Source organism: Chelonoidis abingdonii, chromosome 2, assembly GCF_003597395.2.
Source record: "Chelonoidis abingdonii isolate Lonesome George chromosome 2, CheloAbing_2.0, whole genome shotgun sequence".
Taxonomy (NCBI): domain Eukaryota; kingdom Metazoa; phylum Chordata; order Testudines; family Testudinidae; genus Chelonoidis; species Chelonoidis abingdonii.
The window spans coordinates 109,234,908-109,257,152 of record NC_133770.1 but is presented as its reverse complement, the minus strand read 5'-3'; the positions used below and the strand labels follow the sequence as shown (position 1 = coordinate 109,257,152).

The following is a 22,245-nucleotide window of genomic DNA, read 5'->3' as shown; positions in this document are numbered from 1 at the left end:
GTTGGACATTAGGAAAAACTTCCTAACTGTCAGGGTAGGTAAGTACTGGAATAAATTGCATAGGGGCGGTTGTGGAGTCTCCATCATTGTCTAACCTGCTCTTAAAAATCTCCAAACACATGTCAGGGATAGTCTAGATAATACTTAATCCTGTCTTGAGTGCAGGGGACTGGTCTAGAAGACTCCCTCGAAGTCCCTTCCAGTCCTATGATTCTGTGTTCACAGTCCTTCCCTTGTTGGTTTTCTCCTTTCTTTGCTCTTTTTCATGATAGTCTTAGTATATAATTCATCTAGGTTGTTCACCAGCTTTTTTTCTTAAAAACAGAAAATCCCCATTTTTTTTTCTGCTGGTCATGCTGTTGTGGGTGTCTTCTGAGCAAAGCTGACTTGGGCTGCTTCCCCTTTCAATATCAGTTCTTTTAGGTGGATTCCGTCCCACCTCTTTCTTGGATCCATTAATCCCACACTTTTTGATGCTTCAGTCATGAAAGAAAACCAGTTTCAAGAGACTTGTGCTTCATGCAAAGCTGTGTTATCTGTTACAGATTCCTATATTCAGAGTCTCTAGTGCGTAGAAGAGGGTCACAGCCCAGATGTAATTGATGTGCTTCATCTTCTCCAACTAAACTCGCAAGCATTGGGAGGCACCAGCTCAGACTCCTATTGTTGACTTAGTCTAGCACCACTGAGATTTCTCTGCTGTAAAGGACTGCTCACCAAATGGCTTCATGATTGCATAACTGTCTTAACCTTGTCCTGGTCAACTGAATCCAATATGGAGCTTTCAAGACCAGATTTACTCTGAAAGCCACTGTGCTCTCTTTTTTGATAATGATATTTAGGAATCCTGCAGTAGGCTCTGCTTCTCTTCCCCTCCCCGCACTTCTGTTTTCAAGGGATCTGTCACAGAAATACCAGACCCCTCTTCAAGCAGGAAAATACCCCCTCTTTTCTGCATCCTGACATAGATTCAGTGTTAGAGGAGGGGAAAGTGGGTACCATCAAGGGACAGTTTCTCCACCCACCCCAAAGCCCTGCAGGAGAGCATCCTGGGTGGCCTGGGAATATCACTTATTGCTGTGGTTTGTAGAATTTCATGTTCAAGAGTAAAAGTTATAATTCCCCCTTTTTCTGGGTAAGGAGAGACAGAAAAAAGTCTTACCTGGCCACTCTTATTGTTCTCCTACTTTGGGTTCCCCAAAAAGATAGGCCTTGCTCCACACTTTTGATCTTAAAACCAAAATATGTACATCATTGCTTGCCTGCCTGCTTTTCTATTTACCGGTATTTTAGCTGCTTCAGTCACTATGGTATGGAGGTATCAAGCAACAACACTCCACATTATCACATCAAATACTACTTCTGAGGGCATTCTGTGCAACAACATTAAAAATTCTGCACTAAAAATTAATATTCTGCGCACAATATTCTTAAAATTCTGCAGGTTTTATTTGTCAATAAATAACTGCAGAGGCTCTAGCATGGCAGTGAGGAGCACAGACAAGTGGGTGCACAAAGGTGGGAGATCACCCTGCAGCACCCCCAGCCATAGGACACAGACACACAATGGTGAGGCTGCACACAACCCTGACACAGCGCAAGGCCTGGGCCTGCCCCAGAAACACCCTGAGGCCCTGCCCCTCTGCACCAAGTGTGAGGCAGGCAGCCTCAGCCAGGGAGGCAGAATCCAAATGGGATGGTGTGGGGGTGGCCGCTGACCACAGGAGAGCGGCACGAACAAGCCGAGGAGGAGCGGCGTGTCCTCTGCAGCCAGGGCAGGGCTGCATTACCAGCTCCTGCCTGAGGGGTTGGAGGTGGCCGCTGCCCACGGGAGAGCGGCGGGACACGTTCCCCACTTAGCTGGCTCCCTGCCCTGCTGCACCTGGCAGCAGAACAACAGGCTGGTTACCGCTCCCCAGGGTGGTCAGGTTACAGCCTGCCGCTTCAGGTATGAGCTGGGGCCCAAGCATTATGCCGCCCCATATATTTTGCCGCCCTAGGCACTTGCTTGTTGAGCTGGTGCCTAGAGCTGCCCCTGAGTGTGGGTGTGGCAGTGCATGGCTCTCCTGGCTCCTCCCTGGGGTGTAGAGAAGAAACAGTCTTTAAGCACTCCGAAGCACAAGTGCTGCAACTGCAGCTGATCCTTCATGGCACATGTAAGGTGGTAGAAGATCCCCTGCCCCCTCTCAACCCTTGTGCACAGACATAAAAGGACAAACTGAATCTGGCCCCAAATGAATATGATATGATATAGATTACAATCTGCTAGATCGTCATCTGAAATACTATGATCAGTTTTGCTTTCTTTATGTTAAAAAAAAAAAAAAGTTCAGTGCAGACTGAAAAGTGTCAAAAATATAAGTAATATGGTAGGGTTTAACTATTGTGAGCAATTGAAAAGGCTGATATTGTTTTGCCTGGAAGGGGCTGTAACTGAAGTTTTCTACATACCCAGCATAGTTTTGATCGGCCTGTTTTATCCTTTTACACAAAGGTAGACTTACTGAAATTAAAATGTAGTTATTTGAAACGAGTAAAAGAGCCTTGTCCACAGCAAAAAGGACCTTGCCCATCTGTCCTGTAGAATTTAGTGCACCTGAACAAAATAGCTTTTGAACATACTTTTTTTTTTTTTTTTTTTTTTAAGGATTTGATTTGCATTTCTAGCTAGTAGCTTCACCCATTTCCATCTTCTTTCAGTGGTGTAGGATTTTGACATTCAAAGGCACCAAAATAGGTTTGCCCATTGGTGCCAATTTTGAAGGCTCTTCCAGATCTTCCCATGCAGCAAACCCTAATCATTTGGAGACGTTATCTTTATGAATTAGTAACAGAGCCAGGTGTGCCTGCATACAAATTCCCATATATCAAGGCACCTTGATTCAGGCACTGGTCTGGCTGTCTTGCACTGTCTGGACAACACAGAGCAGCTGGGCGGAGGGCTGAGCATGTGGCCCATAGTCCGTAAGCCTCTGCTTGTTTTCTACCAAGGTGCACCTGTCTGCTGTCTCAGCATATAACCTTCCAGTTGATACCGCCTGTCCTCAGTAACCCACCACCATAAGATTCCTTAAAGGATAGGTGAAGGTATGCTCATAAATTTGTGAACCTGTGTTGACGTGGAATCTCAACCTGGCATCTTGAAGTTAAAGAGCTCACTCTCTAATTTTTTTATAATATTCTTTATTTCACTTGTCACTAAAAATAGCAGTTTTTTAAATCAGTCACGCCTGTTAAGATTGAATGAACTGCAGGCTTTAATAGCTGATCTTTCACTGTATTCCACAAGGACAAAATTGTCCAATGTCCTCATGCCAAATGTCTATGGATAGTGATCAGGGCCGGTGCAACCATTAGGCAAACTAGGCAGTTGCCTAGGGTGCCAAGATTTGGGGGTGCCAAAAAGGGGTGCTCCCATTTTTTTTTACAGCGTTCCTGGGCTGGGCTGCTGGCGGCATGCTGACACATGTGGCTCAGACTCCCTCTCCTAGTGCAGCCACTGCTTCATGCAATTACTGTCATTGCCGGCGGGGCCGCCGGCGGCTGGGCAGAGCTCTGCTTAGTGCCCATGAGCCCGGCGATGGTCTACAGCATGTCTTCACGAGGAAACTGGAGGCTGCCTCCTGGCTCAGCCTCCATGGTCAGCCCCAGCGGGAGGCACGGAGAGTGCATTCACCCCTCTCCCCAGAGAACAAAAGAGCCTCAGGCAGCGGTCTGGTGGAGGAAGAAAGAGGACTGCGATGCCCATGCGTTGGGCAAGGTAAGTGCTTTCCCACACAGCTTGGCCTCGGGCTCCTGCTGGTTCATGCTCCTGCTCTCCTTGTGCTTGGGTGGATGGAGAGGACAGCAGCCCGCAGAGCTGAGCTGCCCTGGTGCCCCCCTCTCCCTGCCCCAGCCTCTGTCATATCTGGTATCTGGGTTTTAAGCGCTGCTGCTATGTTACGCCTGCAACAGGCCTAAACCTGTGAGTAACCCCCATAGCAGCTGCCTGAAGTGCTTGGGGGAATCATGCAGAAGGAGCGTGATATTCATTTGAGTTCTCTCCTCATGGAGGCTGCGGTCCGCTTGGCGCAGGACTGCAGTCTCGGCAGGACTCTTGGCCCAGTACCTTGCCTCGGTTTGTAGACCTGTTGTGCACCCCTGGCACCGGGCTCAGTCTGGCACTGCTACCCCTCGCCAGTGGCCAAGAAGCAGTCAGAAAAGATGGATAGACTGGTTAGGTTAGGTTAGTTGTCATGCTGTTGCCTGGCCATTGTGGAGACTACTGAATGCATAATATTCCTCTATGATATTCTGTCCTGAGCAAAACTGGCATGTTATGAGGTAGTGCCTGTGAGGGACAGGTTTCTGTTCATGTCATCCAGCCATCATGTCTTAGGTCTTCGGGGGGTGGGGGGGGGGGGGCTTTTCCATCCTGCTTTCATTGGATCAAAGTCAAAGATGATTCTCACAGAGAAGTTAGTAGGCATTTATAGCAGATGAGCATACCACCACAGAGAGCACTTGGCAACCATTTGAGAGAGTGTGACCTGTTTAGTTAGAAAATGGAACTTTTCATTCAAATTGAGTTTGTACCATTTGATGTTTTTAATCATTTGGAGGTGCATGACTGATTGGACAGAATGGGTTCTGCAGCACTCACAGTCAGATTTTGATATAAAAGAATGAAGGAAGGAAGTATACGTGACTAAAAAGAGTGTATTTCTGATTACAATCAACATTGCTTAATTTTAAGGGAAAGTCATCTTGATCTCTTAATCAATGTTTATGTCAAACAGTTGATGAAATTCAAATAGTGACTCATAGTAAGTGACATGTATTCTCTATCCCAGTGGTTCTCAAAGCCGGTCCACTGCTTGTTCAGGGAAAGCCCTTGGCAGGCCGGGACGGTTTATTTACGGGCCATGTCTATAGGTTCGGCTGATCGCGGCTCCCACTGGCTGTGGTTCGCCACTCCAGGCCAATGGGGGTCGCAGGAAGTGGCGCGGGCTGATGGATATGCTGGAGCGGCCAACTGTGGCCAGTGGGAGCTGCGATTGGCCGAACCTGCGGATACGACAGGTAAATAAACCAACCTGGCTTGCCAGGGGCGTTCCCTGAACAAGTGGCGGACTGGCTTTGAGAACCACTGCTCTATCCTTTACTTTTAACAGTGAACAAGAAAAAGAACTGATAGGAATAAAATTTCATTTTTTTTTGTTTTCAGTTGATGCAGCCTTATGGCAGATGGAAAAAAAAATTGTCTGGGGCACAATTTCGTAAGCGGAAGGCTAATAAGCAAAAAGAAAAAGAAAGCAAGAAGGTTTGTTTCTGAAATATCTCCATCCACTGGCCAGAGATGAAAGTAGTTCAATGCCAAAGAATCAAGCAGAGATGGAGGTGGAAATGACAGTTTCACAAGTTGAAGAAGAGTTTGAAGAACATAATCTGAATATTGAAGACGAATCAAATGAGACACATGAGGATCAAAACTTGGAAGACCGTGAAAGTGAAAATGTCACTCATTTGAATTTGAGCTTTAGTGATCCTGCTACTTGGGCCAAATGCGATGATCAAGTCTGACAAATTCTAGTGGAACATGGGGTGGAACAAGTTCAGCAGTTTTTTTTCCCAAATATGGTAAGCAAAGAAAATTCTCAACAATTTATTGCAAACGTAGGCTTTTAAGTGGAGAAGAAATGTAGCGTCAGTGGCTGCAGTATTCCACATCAAATGATTCTGTCTTTTGCTTCTGCTGCCAGTTGTTTGGCAGTAGTACTATTGGCACATCCTCTCTTTCTGAAAAAGCTCAAGGGATTGGAACAGCATGTCTGCAATTCTTTCAGGGCACAAGAAAAGCAGTCAACATTTGACAAATGTTCAAACATGGAAGGAACTTGAACTGTGATTGAAATACAAGAGAACAGTTGATGAAGAGCTTCTTCTTGCTTAATGAAGTGCAGATAAGTATCGGCAGCAAATGCCTGATTGCTTTGGTCAGAGTTCTTGGTATGCAAAACCTGGCCTTTTGGGGAACACATGAAAAACTGCACACTTCTGGTAATAGGATCTTCTTAAAATTTGTTGAATATCAAGCTTTGTTTGACCCGCTTATGAATGAGCATCTTCACAGGATTAAGGACAAGGAGATGCACGTACATTACCTAGGGAAAGACACATACAGAATGTTCTTATTCAGCTTCTATCCAATGCATCAAAAAAAAAATCCTAGTATCTGCTCATGCTGCAAAATACTTTTTGATCATTCTAGATTGTAGATTGCAAGCCATGTTGAACAAATGGCCATGGTCATTTGGTTTATGGATATGCCTACTTCAGAGACAGAGTGTGAAACTGAATCAGTATGCATAAAGGAATATTTCTTGGGATTTGTGCTGCTTACGGAGACAGCTGGAGCTGGTATGATAGAAACTATTCTTCACCAGTTGGAAGAGATGTCACTGCCTATAGAAAGCTTGCGTGGCCAAGGCTATGACAATGGGAGCAATATGAAAGGGAAAGAAAACGGTGTCCAGCAAAGAGCCTTTTTTGTTCCTTGCAGTGCACATTCATTTAATTTGGTTGTTAATGATGCTGCAAAGTGTTGCTTGGAGGCAGCTGCCTTCTTTGATTTAGTTCAACATGTCTATTTGTATTTCTCAACTTCTACACGTCACTGGGAAGTTCTAACATGCCACGTAACTAATCTCACAGTTAAACCATTGAGCGAAACAAGATGGGAAAGTTGAATTGATGCCTTGAAACCTCTTCACTATCACCTTGGTGACATCTATGATGCTCTGATAGACATCTATGAAGACACTACTCTAACAAGATCATCTGGCAGTACGTCACAAGTTGATGCAAAGGATCTTAGAAAAGCCATGTCTAGTTTCAAGTTTCTTGTTTCTCTTGTTTTGTGGTATGACATATTGTTTGAGATCAACGTGACTAGCAAACAACTTCAGGTGAAAGAATTCAACATATGTGACACCATTAATCAACTTGGAGAAACCAAGACATTTCTTGTGGGCTGCAGAAGTGACGCAGGCTTTGAGAAAACATTGGTAGATGCAGGTGAACTTGCGGAGGAGTTGGATGTACTGGCATTTTTTGAACCAGATCCAATCTGTATTAGAAAAAAGAGGAAGCAGCTCACATATGAAGCAGATGACAAACCTATTTATAATCCGAAAGAAAAATTCAAAGTGAACTTTTACTTTGCAGTCATTGACACAGGAATAAATTTGGTTGAAGGAAGATTCACATTGATGCAGCAAATTAATGTAGTATTTGGCTTCATATATGATGTTTACAGTTTTGCAAAACACAACACCAAAGCAAATTATGGAACATTGCTTGAATCTGGAGCAAGCTTTGCAACATGGTGAATCCAAAGATATTAATGCCTTTGATTTGTGCAGTGAATTGCAAGCTATTGCAAGACGAGTCCAAAAGAGTGCATCACCGCAAGATGTATTGAACTTCATATGGGAAAATAAGCTCACAGATAGTGTCCCTAACACAGTTTACTGCTCTTCGCATCCTCTTGACTCTCCCAGTTTCTGTGGCCAGTGATGAGCGAAGGTTCTTAAAGCTCAGGTTGATAAAAACATACATGCGAACGTCAATGTTGCAACAAAGACTTGTTGGGCTATCTACCTTGTCAGTAGAACATGACATTGCTCACAGCATTGACTTGGAGGAACTTGTTTCTAAATTTGCTAAACTTAAAGTGTGGAAAAAATAAATTCTAAATTATAACATGTTACTCTGTGACCAGTGTATTGTGTATAATGTATGTGATTTATTTTAAGGGGGAAGAGGGGGGCACAAGGTAGAAGTTTCGCCTAGGGCGCAAAATATCCTTGCACCGGCCCTGAAATTCACCTGATTTAGGCCATTCATTTCTCAATATTTTTCCCAAAACCTCACTCACACTAGAAAAATCTAGGCTCCATAGCATAGATGTTTCATCTTGACTGGAATAAGATATTTGGGAAGTCCACTAAATGTTTTATGCCCTTGGTAATGCAGACAGAAATGCAGACACTGTACTAGTTTATTTATTTATTCCCATGCGGTTTTTATCAAAGTGAATCAGAGTCTGCCTTGATACCTGTTGTTATTTAGTCTGGCTGTCAGTATCTGAATATCTCAAGAGCTCACTCTACTGCCTCAAGCCTTCTTTCCATCCTAGACATCCTGTACAGCTGCTACCTTAAGTCTTGTATACACATGTCCAGAGCACTGCTCTTTCAGTTTAGCATCTCTATGTGATACTTATTTTGGGAAACTTTGTCTTGTGGTCCTTTGTTTAATTATAATTTTTTAGCCTACCTGCTTTGGAGTTCTGATAATTGTTAAACTTCCACAACTGGTAATATGTGGGGGTAATTGTCAGAAAGATTACTTACCAGTAACTGTAGAATATATATATATATGTATTCTTACTGTATTGCCTGTAACTATTCAGACTATCTGCCTACATTCTCCTCTTCTGGGAGTTCTCTGCTATGAGAAGTTATAGTTTACTGAAAGGAACTGAGATGGTTGGGATCATAACATGCTTTTATAACTGAACATTTTTGTGGGAGGGTGCTTGTGCAGCCCAATGAGCACTACTTGTGTGAAATTCCAAAAGCTCAGCAGTACTGGGGCACCTATCTATAATGGTGAATATGCAGTGGTAATACAGTCAAAAACTACAGTTACTGGTGAGCTTTCTTCTTGTATTAAGGCTGTAAGTACCATTCTGTGCCTGGTTGGAACCATAGCCATTCTGATTCCTCCTTTTGTGTTTTCCCATGTTATAATGAAAAGTAAAGCTAAACTCACTGTACTGTTTTATTTATTTATTTACTAGAAAATAGCAGTGTGAAAATAACACCAACAGGAACCCTAATATTCAGACACTTCAAATACGACATGAGTGGAATTTACACTTGTTCTCTCGTTTTTAAACCAACCGCAGAGCAGACTGAAAAAAACTATTTGCTCAAATATGTTATTTATGGTAAGAGATCAAAATAGTTAATTTACAGTACAAAAACATTTTTTCTTTCACTTTTAAAATGTATGTTAATGTTTTGAAATTCTGATAGGCCAGCTTAATTTAATTTGAGTAGAGTTGCAGAATTCTGTACCTCTTTCAGCAATTTGCTGTTAATTGTCACTTACTAGAGAATTCATGGACTGTCATTTTCAGTGCCTTAAAGGAAATTTTCTGGTCTTTTGATTGAGAAATTAAGCATAGCTCTCTGCTTTTAAAAGAAGACATAAAACATAATTGGAAAATAGAAGATTGAAAAACTGGGTGGGTGGAAATTGTTAAAAACTATGCCAAAGTAACTTCATTTCATGCTGAATTATTCCTTTGGAGATTTATTATAATGTCTTTTTTTCCTTTTTTTACCTCCTATTCCTGGGACTTCAGGAGAGTCACTGGGACACACTTTACACCAATGTAAAGCTCTTATTCAGTTTTGTTTTTACAGTGTTGTCAAGTAAGTCATGCTCTTCTGAGTGAATATTGTGTAATGAAATATAAAGTGTTGGCATTTTTTAAAGAACGTGCTAATTCTGCTTCACTATTCAGAGTAAATTTTGTTGCATGATATAGCAGAGTGCCCCCTGATTCTGCTGAAGTACAAGTATTACAGATAAAATTTATATTTCTTCATTACCAGTTCCCCTTTTCTTCCTTTTAGGGTCTGATTCTATTCCAACTGAAGCCAATAGCAAAACTCCTTTTGACTTCAGTTGGAACTGGGTTGAAGCCAGTATTATCTTAGAAACATTGAGTAGAACAGAATAGGACAAATTAATTCCTGCTTTTAAATTCACCTGAATTTGGCCCACTATCTCCAACCTTAAAAAAGAAGTCTGATTGTTTTAGTAGTTTGTCAACTTGCTGAACATAGCTGAAAAAGGGGAACTTCTTTTGAATTTTATTTTTTCTTGATCAAAATGCTGAAGAGTTTATTGTTCCCAGCATCTATTTTCTAGTGTTATCTTTCAGTCTTGTTACAACTTGCTTGTTTCCCACAACAAGGCTCCAATCCAAATGTCTGAAAGAAAAATTATTTTTATAGAAATGTACAGGGCTTCCAGATTATACGGGACCTGGGCACAGAAGCAGATGTGGTCTCCCAATTTACAGGAATAATTTATATATAAATGTATTAAAATACATGATGATATGGCTTAAAAAAATTCAGAATGAATATGGGATACTGCATTATAAACAAGCAGTGAACGGTCTAGTGAGTTATCTCTAAATGGGTACCAGTACACCATTGTGTAGTCTGTATGGCATTGTTTTTTAACCCAGCTACCTGATTTCTCTACTGTCTCCACATTCTCTTTTTCCTTGTCATGTTCTCCTTGTATCGCTGATGTTTCCATTCTCCTTTCTCTGTTCCTTCATTCTCTATTGCTCTGATGCCTCCCTGCTTATTTTTCTTTAGCTTCCATTATTTCTCTGTCTCCTTGTGACCCATCCATTTAATCTGTGACCCCTACTGTGGTCTTGACCCCCTTTGCCATGTGCAATACTGTGATTGTGGGGAGCTAACTTCAATTCAGTACAGATTGCAGCAGAAGAGCCTCTCCTCACCCCCCTTTGCCATATCAGCTATTCAGCAGGACCAGCAGAGAGACTGATCTAGACGGATGTGTTGCTGAGCTCAGTTGCTAGAGGTCTCTTGGATCTCATTTTGGGGGACAGGAATCAGTCTTGAAGCCCTTTAAAATAGCTTTTTTGGTTCTCACTAGAAGGTGCAAAATACTGTATTATAATTATATATTATTAAATGCAATGCCTGTGATGATAAATTGCACCTCATGTTGAAATGTGTCTTCTGAAACTGCTATTGTCTTTAAGTTACTTTATATTTTTAAGCACTTATACTATAATCTCTTCATTTCTTGAAAGTGAAACAAAAATATATAGGGGCTTCGTCCTTGTTATATGTTTTGCAAAATGAAAGGTGATATTTATCTATGGAAACAGGAATGATGAATTATAAAGTATTTTCCATTGTTCTCTGACACATGAATCCTTCATTAAAATTTCAATGGGGATGTAAATCAATTTTGTATATGAAATACACAAAAATACTGTCTTTTTTTAACTTAACCTTCGTGTTTAAATGTGCATCTCTCAGTATCTTGTATTTTCTTTCACCTGCAGCTTATTCTGATCCTAATTTTTACTATGAGTTTACAGCCCGGTATCATGCAGCACCTTGCAACAGTATCTACAATATATCTTTTGAGAAGAAGTTGCTTCAAATACTAAGCAAACTTGTCATTGAACTTTCTTGTGAGGTTACTTTACTCAAGTCAGAGTGCCATCATGTAAAAATGCAGAAAGCAGGTCTACAAAATGAAATCTTCTTTACTTTTACGGGTAAAAATTATTGATCTTTTAAAGACTGCTTAGTGTTTTCATGGTGAAGCAAAGTTTATTTCATGGAATATCTTCACTATTCCTGTTGAAAGCATTTTATGTCTTTAATTCATAAAGAATTATCTAGATTGCAACAAAATACACACAAATAATTTATGTGGTAAATCCATGTACAAATTATGAAAATTCAGATGTCTGACTCCAAAAAATATCCTTCACAATAGCCCACAACCCAAGTTAGGAGCTTTTATGCATCTACCCACAGACACAATTATTTAGTTGGTCTTATCATAGAGTGAGATTTTGATCCCTGAGGCATGCCCACACAGGAAAGTAAAGGGATATAATATGCCTCCTTCATATATTGTGAGGCACAGTGCAGTGGGAGAGCAGCTACTGTGGGGCTGTTATTCCCCCTCCTATGCATGTGTGTGGAGGAAGGGAGGCTATGGTTGAGGAGTTAGCAAAAGCATTCCACTGTTTTCCCTCCCCCGCCCCCCCAACCCTCCGGGGAAGTAACCTGTGCCAGGCCTGTGTGGATTGTTTTCCCTGAAGCAGGGAGGGACCACTCTGTGACTGAGAGTCACAGTACAGTTCCTGTTCTGCTCCTGGTGGCAAGGTTTGTGACAAAGCCATAATAATTTGCTTAAAAGTCTGCTACAGTTTTTATCCCCAAATTAACTGGGTGTGAGGGATAGTAGATTGAAGGGCCCTAAAGCACAAATTGAGGTTGAAGAATCCATTCCTCTGCCTCCAACGTGCTTCAGCATAGTTGTGTTGGAGTAAAATCATTTTGCTGAAGCTTTACTTGATTTTCCATGATTTGGCATTGAGCTGTGGAAATAAGAGTATATTACATTACCTTCAGGATGTATATTTTTATCAGGAAAAATTGTCAAGAATTTGCTAGGCTACCTAAAACTATCACCAAGAGATGAGAAAATGATACCTATCCTAATTGATTCCCCTTCTTTGGTCCAGGCTCAGGCACGTGGCCAAAAGGGAACTTATATAGCATAAAGTTACAGCTCCTGCAGGGGCATTACAAACAGCCCCTGCAGAACACTATGGAGATACAAGATGTCGCCAATGGTCAGTTCCTTTCTTGTTATAGCTGACAAAGGAGCTTCCAGTGGTTGCTGTGCTGGCTGGCTGCCGCAGTTGTCATGCATATCTTCTAATTTGACAGCTCTCCATGTAATTTTTCCTTTAACAAAAGAAATTTTGTCCAGTATCACTCCAGGTGGCTTTCCTAATCCTTACAAATCTGTATCAAAAAAATAAGACTCAGAGGGCTAGATCCTCAAACGTGCCAAAAATTAGATTCTGAAAACCCCCTTGCAACTGCTGCCTAACCCTCTAGGCTCCTAAAGTCTCTGTGTGCCTAGCATTCTGCTAATGGACATGTGTAAAATCTCTTACGTCCCAGTGGGATCTGCAAATTAGGCATTCCCCACCTATCTCATCTGCAGATCATGGTCCAGTATGTGCCCATGGAGGAGGAGATGGTAGTAGTGCCCCTTATACCCTGTAGTCAAGTGGTTAGAGAACTCTCACATAAGATGTAATAGGCCTGGCTACAAATCCCTGTACTTCCTGATGTGGTGCAGAAGCTTAAACCCAGATCTTCCCTTTTCTAAACCCTAAGCTATGCAGTATTTTGAGGTGAAACTCAGTCTTTCTTCCACTTTTTGTAAAATGCATAATTATTCACTGGATCAGGGAGACAGAGAATGACTGACCAGTTATGGTACTCTCCTGGAGTATGGGAGACCCATGTTCAAGTCCCTCTTCAACAGGAGGCTGAATGAGGTTTTGAACCTGTCTCTTCCTTAGTTGAGGCGAATGCACTAACCACAGGATTGTGGGAAGAGCGGGCAACAGGTCCCACCACCACTTTTTGCATGAAAGGACTGCCTTGGTTTAGGCACCTAACTCCAGGAGAATGTTCAAGCAGAGGGAATATCAAGCAGAGGAACATGCCACAAGTTAGGTGGCTAAGTCATTTTGCGGGGTGGTGCTTAGGCCCTGCCACCATCCCCAAAATTTGCAATTGGGTAGCTTAGGCAGCTCCCTACTCAGTATGCTGGCTTTTGTGAATCCCATTCTTAGGCCCCTGACATGTCCCTTATATTGTATAAGGAACCTAGGTAGCTAACCTTGGCCTGTGGAATTCGTTAGGCAGCAGGGACCTAAACGTTAGGCATTGCAGCATTGAGTCTAAGTCTCATTTGAGACTTTGGACTAGATCCACATTCTTTATTATTCCCGGGGTGGGGGAGAGGGGGAAAGAGAAAATAAGAGGCATATTGGATCTAAGAAAAGAGTTCACGCAGTAGGTTTAGGCTTTCAATGTAAAGGACGCCTACTTTCATATTTTCATCTGTCTTATTGATCAAAAACTATATGAGGCTTGGCTTGAGTGAAGACCCCTCTCAATATATGGTATTTTTCTTTACATCTTTTTCCTTAAGAATGTTTACGAAGTGTCCGGCTGTGCTGTCAGTAGATGTAAGATGTCAAGGTAGCTGTGTTGGTCTCTACCCAGATTTCTTGTTGAGAGCTCAGTTTTCAAGAGGGATCCATTGTGCAGTCTGTTCCAGTCAAATGCCAGTGTTAAATGTAAACTTTCATTTTGACAAAAACAGTGAATTTCATAGGATTTGTCCTGAATTCCAAATCTGCCACCTTGCAAATGGCAGATTTTAGTAAATGCAGAAGTCAGTCTCTGTATGGTCTCAGGGTCAAGGAAATATAACATTCTTCCTGACAAAGAACACTTGCTTAAACAATCTGAGCAGAAAATACAATGCCCAGCATGGGTAGTCCATCAAAGACTGTAGCGTTTGAAAGAAAAAACACTAAATGTTTCACCAAACCACTCATTAATAGTTTACTGTTTTTTCTCTTCTAAATCTGAATCATTACTGGGGGGAGTTTAAATTATATAACCTAGATATTTAGAGTTCTTAGCTATTGTCTGGACTACGTTGATAGGACTAAGACAACATGCAAGTCTCCTAGACCAACGGGGGCTGGTGTTAGAGTTGCTGGGGCCCGGGGCCAAAGCCCAAGCCCCACCGCCCAGGGCCAAAGCCCAAAAGCTTCAGCCCTGGGTGGTGGGGCCTAGGGTTACAGGCCTCCTGCTTTGGCGCCTGCACCCAGAGCATTGGGGCTAAAGATTTGGCTTTGCCTCCGTCCCCACCCGAGGCAGCTGGGCGCAGGCTTTGATCCCCTGTCCTGGGGTTGTGTAGTAATTTTTGTTGTCAGAAGGGGGTCGCAGGGCAATGAAGTTTGAGAACCCCTGTCCTGAACTGTCTGAGGCGTATCAAAATCACAGATGGTATGATCTCTTAGATTAAGTGGATCAAAATGTGCAAACAAACCTGTTGTGAACTTGCAGGCGTTCAGAGTCTTGGAACATATTTTACTAGATTTAAGTAGCTTCTAATGCATATTTCAGAAATGTTTCCATTACAGAGCAATGTTAAGCTATTGGTAAAAGGAGTTCAGTTCATACATTTCATATTCTTGACTTGGCAACTTGCTCCCCAGCATTTTACATTAGAGTAGCACTTCAATCTCTATTTAATTAATTTCTTCTGGCCCTCCATCATATTGAGTTGTTAGTGCTTGTTAATCTCCCAAGAATGTGGATCTGTACAGGCATATTATTTCATGAGTGTAATTATTTACCTATATGGATACACGCTTCTCACCATCCTTCATGTCAGAGTTGTATAAGGATTCCTGAGAAAATGAAAGGAACAGAGTGGTAGCTAGGGCTGCAGTCCGTTGTTATGCATTCAGGCTCAGGCATTAGGCACTTATACCTATAGAGCATGCATGTTTCACAAGAATGTAGATCCATAAGGCAATCATTTTTGAAGAACTAGCGTTGCTGAAGTAATCCTTGTTATATTCTACTGTACTATTAGTCTTTCACTAGAAAGGAGCTGATCATTGGAAGCACTAGGGATTATCATGGCTTTTCTTCAGGGAAGGCTGAAGAAGTTCCTTGCAGAAACAATTGATCAAAACTTTTGAGCTTTTGGAGTTCTTGCCTGGCCACACACTCAAAGCATCAATCGAAGAGTGATATATTAAGACCTATGCCTTAATTAAACAGCCACTTCAGTTAAATAATTATCAAATGGATTACTCATCTAAACTGAAAGACTATTTACAACGTTGGTAGATTTCTAAGATTACTAATTTCCTAGAGATCAAAATCTGCAAATAAGTATTGCCTCCAATTATACTTTTTTAAAAAAAAGAGATCAAATAATATTTAAGTTCACCATGATCTAATTATATGTTCATGAGAGGAAAATTCTGATTATTTCTTTAAGACAGTATTACTAGTCAGACATCTGAACATGCAAAAATTATTTTCTGTGTAGCTCCTTCAGGCATAATCAGAAATGTAATTTTATAAATTTGAAAAGAAACCTTAAAGTATATTTTTGGGATACTAGCAAGTTTAATGTTGATTTCAGTGTATTTGTTCCTTTGTAAAGTAGAGTATGTTTTGTTAGTTTCTTCTTTAGATACAGAAAAAACCAACAATCCATGTCAGCAAAAGAATTGTGATACTGCTAAAAGATTAAAGAAGGTACTGTAGATAAATCAAAAAGCATGAAGACCAGCAAAAATAATCATTCAACTCTTTCTAGTGTCAATAAACTGATCTAAAGAATAAGTATAATAATTAAAAAATATTAACGTATGTGCAAATGGATGTACCAGTGAGCACTTATGTGTAATTTACCACCTATTAATATTGTTTAATTTTTGGTTCTCCATGTGAAAGAGGGTGAATTGCATTGTGGCTTTATTTGGAGAACAGGCTGGAGCTGTTTGATACCAGGTGGTGAGATAATTACACAGAAGTAAGATACTGAGTGCAAATAGTAGTAAAACAATCAGAAGAGGTTTGAATGTAACATATTTTATAAATCTAACCATAGTTTGCAACAAAGCATGTCTTTACATTATTTGACAGTAACCTTGATGTTGGTGTGTGGCTTACCAGGACTTTAAAAAGTAAAGTGCTACAGTAAGATAGAAAAAGTTAAATATTGCCTTACTTGATTAGTGTATTACTTATAAGATGTAGAGGACATTTTTCAGAACTGTAGACTATTGAGCTACATTTCAGAAGACACATTTTTTTTTTGTTTTTTTGTGTCTTAGAACAAAGGTTTTTATCAAACTAACCTTCAAAATTCAGTTATTTGAGATTTTCACTTCATCTGAGAAAAGGAAAAATGAGTTTGTACATTTTTTGTATCACTGATATAAACAGAAAAAAATCTTAATATATTAGAAATTTGGGTGTATCTATTCACTTTTTTTCCCTAGAAGATTTTGTGGAAGACTGGAGAACTGGTAGGATTAATAATATCAGAAAAGCAAGCAAATGAAACAAGTTTGAGATGATTGTCATTCAGATTATTCAAAAAACTCTTTGGACAATGGATCTGTGCCAATTTATACTGTCCGAGGATCCCTCCCCCCAACCTTTTAATATCTGTTTATCCAAAATGCCTGAGAAACACTTGGAGAAAAATGTCTGTTAGAAATTCAACATCCTCTAGCTCTTCATGTGAGTGCTGAAAGAACTCATAGTCCATGTCCAGGTTCGCAAATGAATCCTTCAGCAAACCAAGAAATGTTAGACTTGACATTCCTGATAATTCTTATGCTAAAAAAACAAAATTTTAAAATAAATCCTTAGTTCATGTATGCATCACTAGAAAACAACAACAACAACAACAAAAGGTGGGGGGAGCACAGCCTAATATTTTTCTCCTTTTGCAAGTCACCTTTAAAGCTTTTTCTAAAGCTTGGGTTCCATGAGTGTAACTGAAAGTGGAGTTTGCTCTATGGAATTTGGAAAGGTCACTTTGTTTATATTGAGAGTTAGCTCCAGTTCACCTCACAGACTCCAGAGAAAAAAATGATTTAAGACCTGTTCAAGAGAAGCACTCCAACCAGTCAAGGCAACAATAGCAGTTATTACAAAAAGATAATTCTGTTTTGGGTCTACAACTTTGGAATACAGTAAATGGCCATGGTCAGCAAACAAGATAAGGTAATCATTCTTAAAATATGGTCACTTTTAATTTCTTTTCCATTTACTGCCCATTCTCAACCATGGCTACTCCATTAATAAGAAAAGATTGCTTTGGGAAGGAGAGAGAAGAATAGGGGTTTTCAGAATGTGCAGACAATTAAAAGCTCTGTCTTTAAAAATTAGGATAAAAGAGAAGTAGAGCTTGACATAGAATGTGAAATTTGTTTGCTTACTGTCCCCAGAAACAATCAGAAAATACATTACTTTATATTTCAAGGGAACAGTAGATTCCTAGGGCCATAAACAAAAAGGAAAGATGTCAAATAGGAAATACAGATCAGAAAATGAAGATTTAAAATGTGGCTTCCTATTACCTTAGTCACCCTCAATAAGAAAGCTGATACTACTGCAACACTGAGGTCACAGGAAAAAGTGTGGTGGAATTTATTGGATTTGATCTTTGCAAGGACTGACATCCTCAATTAATTACGTTTTAAAGGCTTGAATAAGGCTGATTAAGGAAATCCACAGCCACAGGCAGATCCTCAAATCCTTCTTGTGAAGCACATTTCCTTGTGCAGCAGTATACTCTTCAAGCTTATTAAGCTGTACATGATGCTATCACATTGATGCCATCACATTGTTACATGATCCCCAAACTGAAGAGCCAGAGCCTAAGCACAGGTTTATTGTGTCTGACTAGGAGTCAAATTCTGTCATTGACTGCATACACTCAAATCACGACAGGCCAGATCCTCAGCTGGTGTTAACTGTTGTTGGTCTACTGAAGTCAATGGAGTTGCATCAATTTACATCAGCTGAAGAGCTCACACAATGACTGAGATCTATACACATACCTCAGGACAGAATGTAGTCTTAGACATTCTGGGCATTCATCCAAAGTTCCTTTCCTAAGTGGTGGAATTGGAATTCTATTATTATCGCTCTCACCTTTATACACATGCCATACTTTACCAACTGCGCTAAACAGCAATGTGCCAAATTCACTGACATCAGGGGTTTTTGTTTTGTTCTTTAAGTTTGCAAAATTTGGGACACAGTTTTGAATGTTATTATGACCATAAATGGTTCTATAAATTTGGTCCTAACACAATATTGTCCAAATACCACTGGCAAGAGGTTAAAGAAAAGTAAGGTTTATAAACATTACAAAAATGTGTCATTTAAACATCGTCTTGCTATCCTAACTACACACAATTCCTTAGTATCAGGAACCTTGATTTCCTGGTAAACTGTGGTAATGCAAAATCTAACAAAACTGAAAAGTTGTTCCAATTCTAATCTGGCAGATTTATTATGATGAGAAGTTCAATATTTATCCATTCCAGATAAGAATGGGCTTGTCTATAGAGAGTTAGTATGCAGCAAGATGGTGAGAAAATCTGCTAACATGCCAGACCCTAGCTTAAGTGTGAACTCTGCTACCACGCACAAACAGTTGCATAGTTCAAAAGTTCCATGGTAGTAGATAACAATACTGCAGGGGTAAGTAACCTATGGCACGTGTGCCAAAGGCAGCATGCGAGTGGATTTTCAGTGGCAGTCACGCTGCCCGGGTCCTGGCCACCGATCTCGGGGCTCTGCATTTTAATTTAATCTTAAATAAAGCTTCATAACATTTTAAAAACTTTATTTACTTTACATACAACAATGGTTTAGTTATATGTTATAGACTTATAAAAAGAGACCTTCTAAAAATGTTAAATGTATTACTGGCATGGAAAACCTTAAATTAAAGTGAATAAATGAAGGCTCGGCACACCACTTCTGAAAGGTTGCTGACTCCTGTAACAGTGCATGATAGCAGGGTACACATAACCAGTAAATGCACAGCAAGCTAGTGTTCGCATGTTCCCTTGAAATATAAAGTACTGTATTTTCTGACAGTGTTTCTGGGGACAGTAAGCACACACATCTCACATTCTGAGTCAAGCTCTACATCTCTCCTTTTACCCTAATTTTTAAAGACATAGTGCTCTTCTTTGTCTGTGCATTCTGAAAACCCCTGTTCTTCCCTCTCCTTCCCAAAGTGATCTCCTCTTGTTAAATGGAGTGGCCATGGTTGAGAATGGGCAGTAAATGGGGAAAGCAATTAAAAATGACCATATTTTAAGAATGATTACCTTTATCTTATTTTGCTGACTACTGCCATTTACTTTATTCCAAAGTTGTAGACCCAAAGCAGAATTATTATCTTTTTGTGATAACTGCTATTTTTTCCTTGACTGGTTGGAGTGCTTCTCTTGTGATAACTGCTTAGGTAGCCCATGTCCTAACAGGCAAAACCACTGGGACAAACCTTTCAGCGTTGTTAGAGAGAAAGAGAGACAGAAGCCAATAGCTTGGTGGTTAGGGCACACAGCGGGGATGTGGGAGACTCAGTTATGAATCCCTTCTCTTGCCTGATGCAGACCAGGGACCTGAACCAATATCCCAGGTGAGTAGGCTAACCACCAGAACATGTTTCAGAGGAGTAGCCGTGTTAGTCTGTATCAGCAAAAAGAACAAGAAGTCCTTGTGGCATCTTCGAGACTAACAAATTAGTTTGGGCAAAAGTTTTTGCTGGCTATAATCCACTTCATCAGATGCATGGAGTGGAAAATACAGTAGGCAGGTATAAATACACAGAACATGAAAAGATGGGAGTTGCTTTACTGAGTGTGGCTGGGTCAGTGCTAACGAGGCCAATTCAGTTAGGATGGATGTGGCCCATTTCCAACAGTTGACCAGAAGGAGTGAATATCAACAGAGGGAAAATTTACATTTTGTCATGCTAATGAGGCCAGTTCAGTCATAGTAGATGTGCCCATTCTCAACAGTTGGCAAGAAGGTGTGAGTATCAGAAAGAAAATTATTTCTTGTAGTGACTGATGCCACTCCCAGTGTTTATTCAGGCCTAATTTGATGGTGTCAAGTTTGCAAATTAATTCCAGTTCTGCAATTTCTTATTGAAGTCTGTTTTTGAAGTTTTTTTGTTGAAGAATTGCCACTTTTAAGTCTGTTATGGAGTGTCCAGGAAGATTGAAGTGCTCTCCTATTGGTTTTTGAATGTTACAGTTCTTGATGTCTGATTTGTGTCCATTTATTCGTGGAGGGGGTATTGTAGTTTTAAGAACGCTTGATAGAGGTCAGTTTGTCTCCATCTGAGGGATTGGAACACATGCGGTTGTATCTTAGGGCTTGGCTGTAGACAATGGATCATGTGATGTGATCTGGATGAAAGCTTGAGGCATGTAGGTAAGTATAGTGGCCAGTAGGTTTCCGGTATAGGGTGGTGTTTGTGACCTTTGCTTATCTGCACAGTAGTGACCAGGAAGTGAATCTCTTGTGTGGACTGGTCCAGGCTGAGGTTGATGGTGGGGTGGAAATTGTTGAATTCCTCAAGGACCTCTTTCCCATGGGTCCAGATGATGATGAAGATTTCATCAGTGTAGTGCAAGTAGAGTAGGGGTGCTAGGAGACAAGAGAAGAACACTTCCTCAGCTAAGTCATCCATAAAAATGTTGGCATACTGTGGGGCCATGTAAGTAACCATAGCAGTGCCGCTGACTTGAAGCTATACATTGTCCCCAAATCTGAAATAGTTGTGGGTGAGGGCAAAGTCACAAAGCTCAGCCACCAGGTTTGCTATGACATTATCGGGGATAGTGTTCTTGACAGCTTGTAGCCCATCTTTGTGTGGAATGTTGGTGTAGGGATTTTCTGCATCCATAGTGGCTAGGATGGTGTTTTCTGGAAGATCACCAATGAATTGTAGTTTCCTCAGGAAGTCAGTGGTGTCTCGAAGATAGCTGGGAGTGCTGGTAGCGTAGGGTCTGAGGAGAGAGTCCACATAACCAGACAATCCTGGTGCATCCAGGATTCCCAGGTTTATGGATCTTGAGTAGCAGATAGAATACCTCTGGTCAGGGCTCTAGGGGTGTGTCTGTGTAGATTTTTTCCTGTGCTTCTTCAGGGAGTTTCTTGAGCAGATGGTGCAGTTTCTTTTGGTAACCCTCAGTGGGATCAGAGGGTAATAACTTGTAGAATGTGGTGTCAGAGAGTTGCCTACACCAGAACATGTACACACTTCCTGACCTGCTTGCCTCTGGCTGCTTTTTGTGACAGGTAACAAGTCTTTGGCATGCTTTGAGCACGCCTGTGGGATCGAGTTCTGCTGGTGGGATAGTAGTTTCCTCACTTAATTTGAGAATCCCCCTTTGGAGCATCTGGGGGTTTGGCTTGACCTATAGCTGTGACCATCTCATTAGCTATGTGGTCATGCCAGTTCTTAGCCAGCTTTGAGAATGCCAGCCAGTGGAACCTTAAGTGCCTAAGGGGTTAAGTGCTAGATGAGTGGTGGTTTTGAGAATGTTAACGATTCCTAAGGATATGTCTTCGCTGCAGCTGGGAGAGTGCCACCCAGCCAATGTAAGCAGACATGCATTAGCTCTGCTAGAGCTAGGGTGCTAAAAATAACAGTGTGGATGTTGCAGCACAGGTGTGTCATGGGCTAGCCACCCAGGCATTGAGTGGGCAACTGCAGTTATCTGCAAAGGCAATTAAGTGCTTCTGGCTCTTAGGTACCTAAATTTAATTGGAAGTCAATAGGACTTAAGCTCCTGATTGCATAAGTCATTTTTGGAAAAAGGATTCTGAAATCACAAAGTCATTTAAGCACTTTTGAAAATTTACCCATGGTATTTTCTCTAAATTATTGTAAATTTAGAACAGATTTGTTTTTATAAATATTTCAAATTGTTCTATCCCATGT

At 40.8% G+C, this 22,245-nt stretch overlaps 1 protein-coding gene across 2 annotated transcripts in view; it reads left to right on the top strand.

Moving 5' to 3' along the window:
• Positions 1-22,245, top strand: part of ZPBP (zona pellucida binding protein) — a 67,418-nt gene that overhangs the window by 24,643 nt on the left and 20,530 nt on the right. For both annotated transcript variants that reach the window (XM_032800299.2, XM_075062613.1), the window contains 3 exons: positions 8,846-8,995; positions 11,174-11,392; positions 15,931-16,007. In XM_032800299.2, coding sequence (XP_032656190.1) covers positions 8,846-8,995; positions 11,174-11,392; positions 15,931-16,007 — 446 coding nt within the window. The remainder of the gene's footprint in view (positions 1-8,845; positions 8,996-11,173; positions 11,393-15,930; positions 16,008-22,245) is intronic.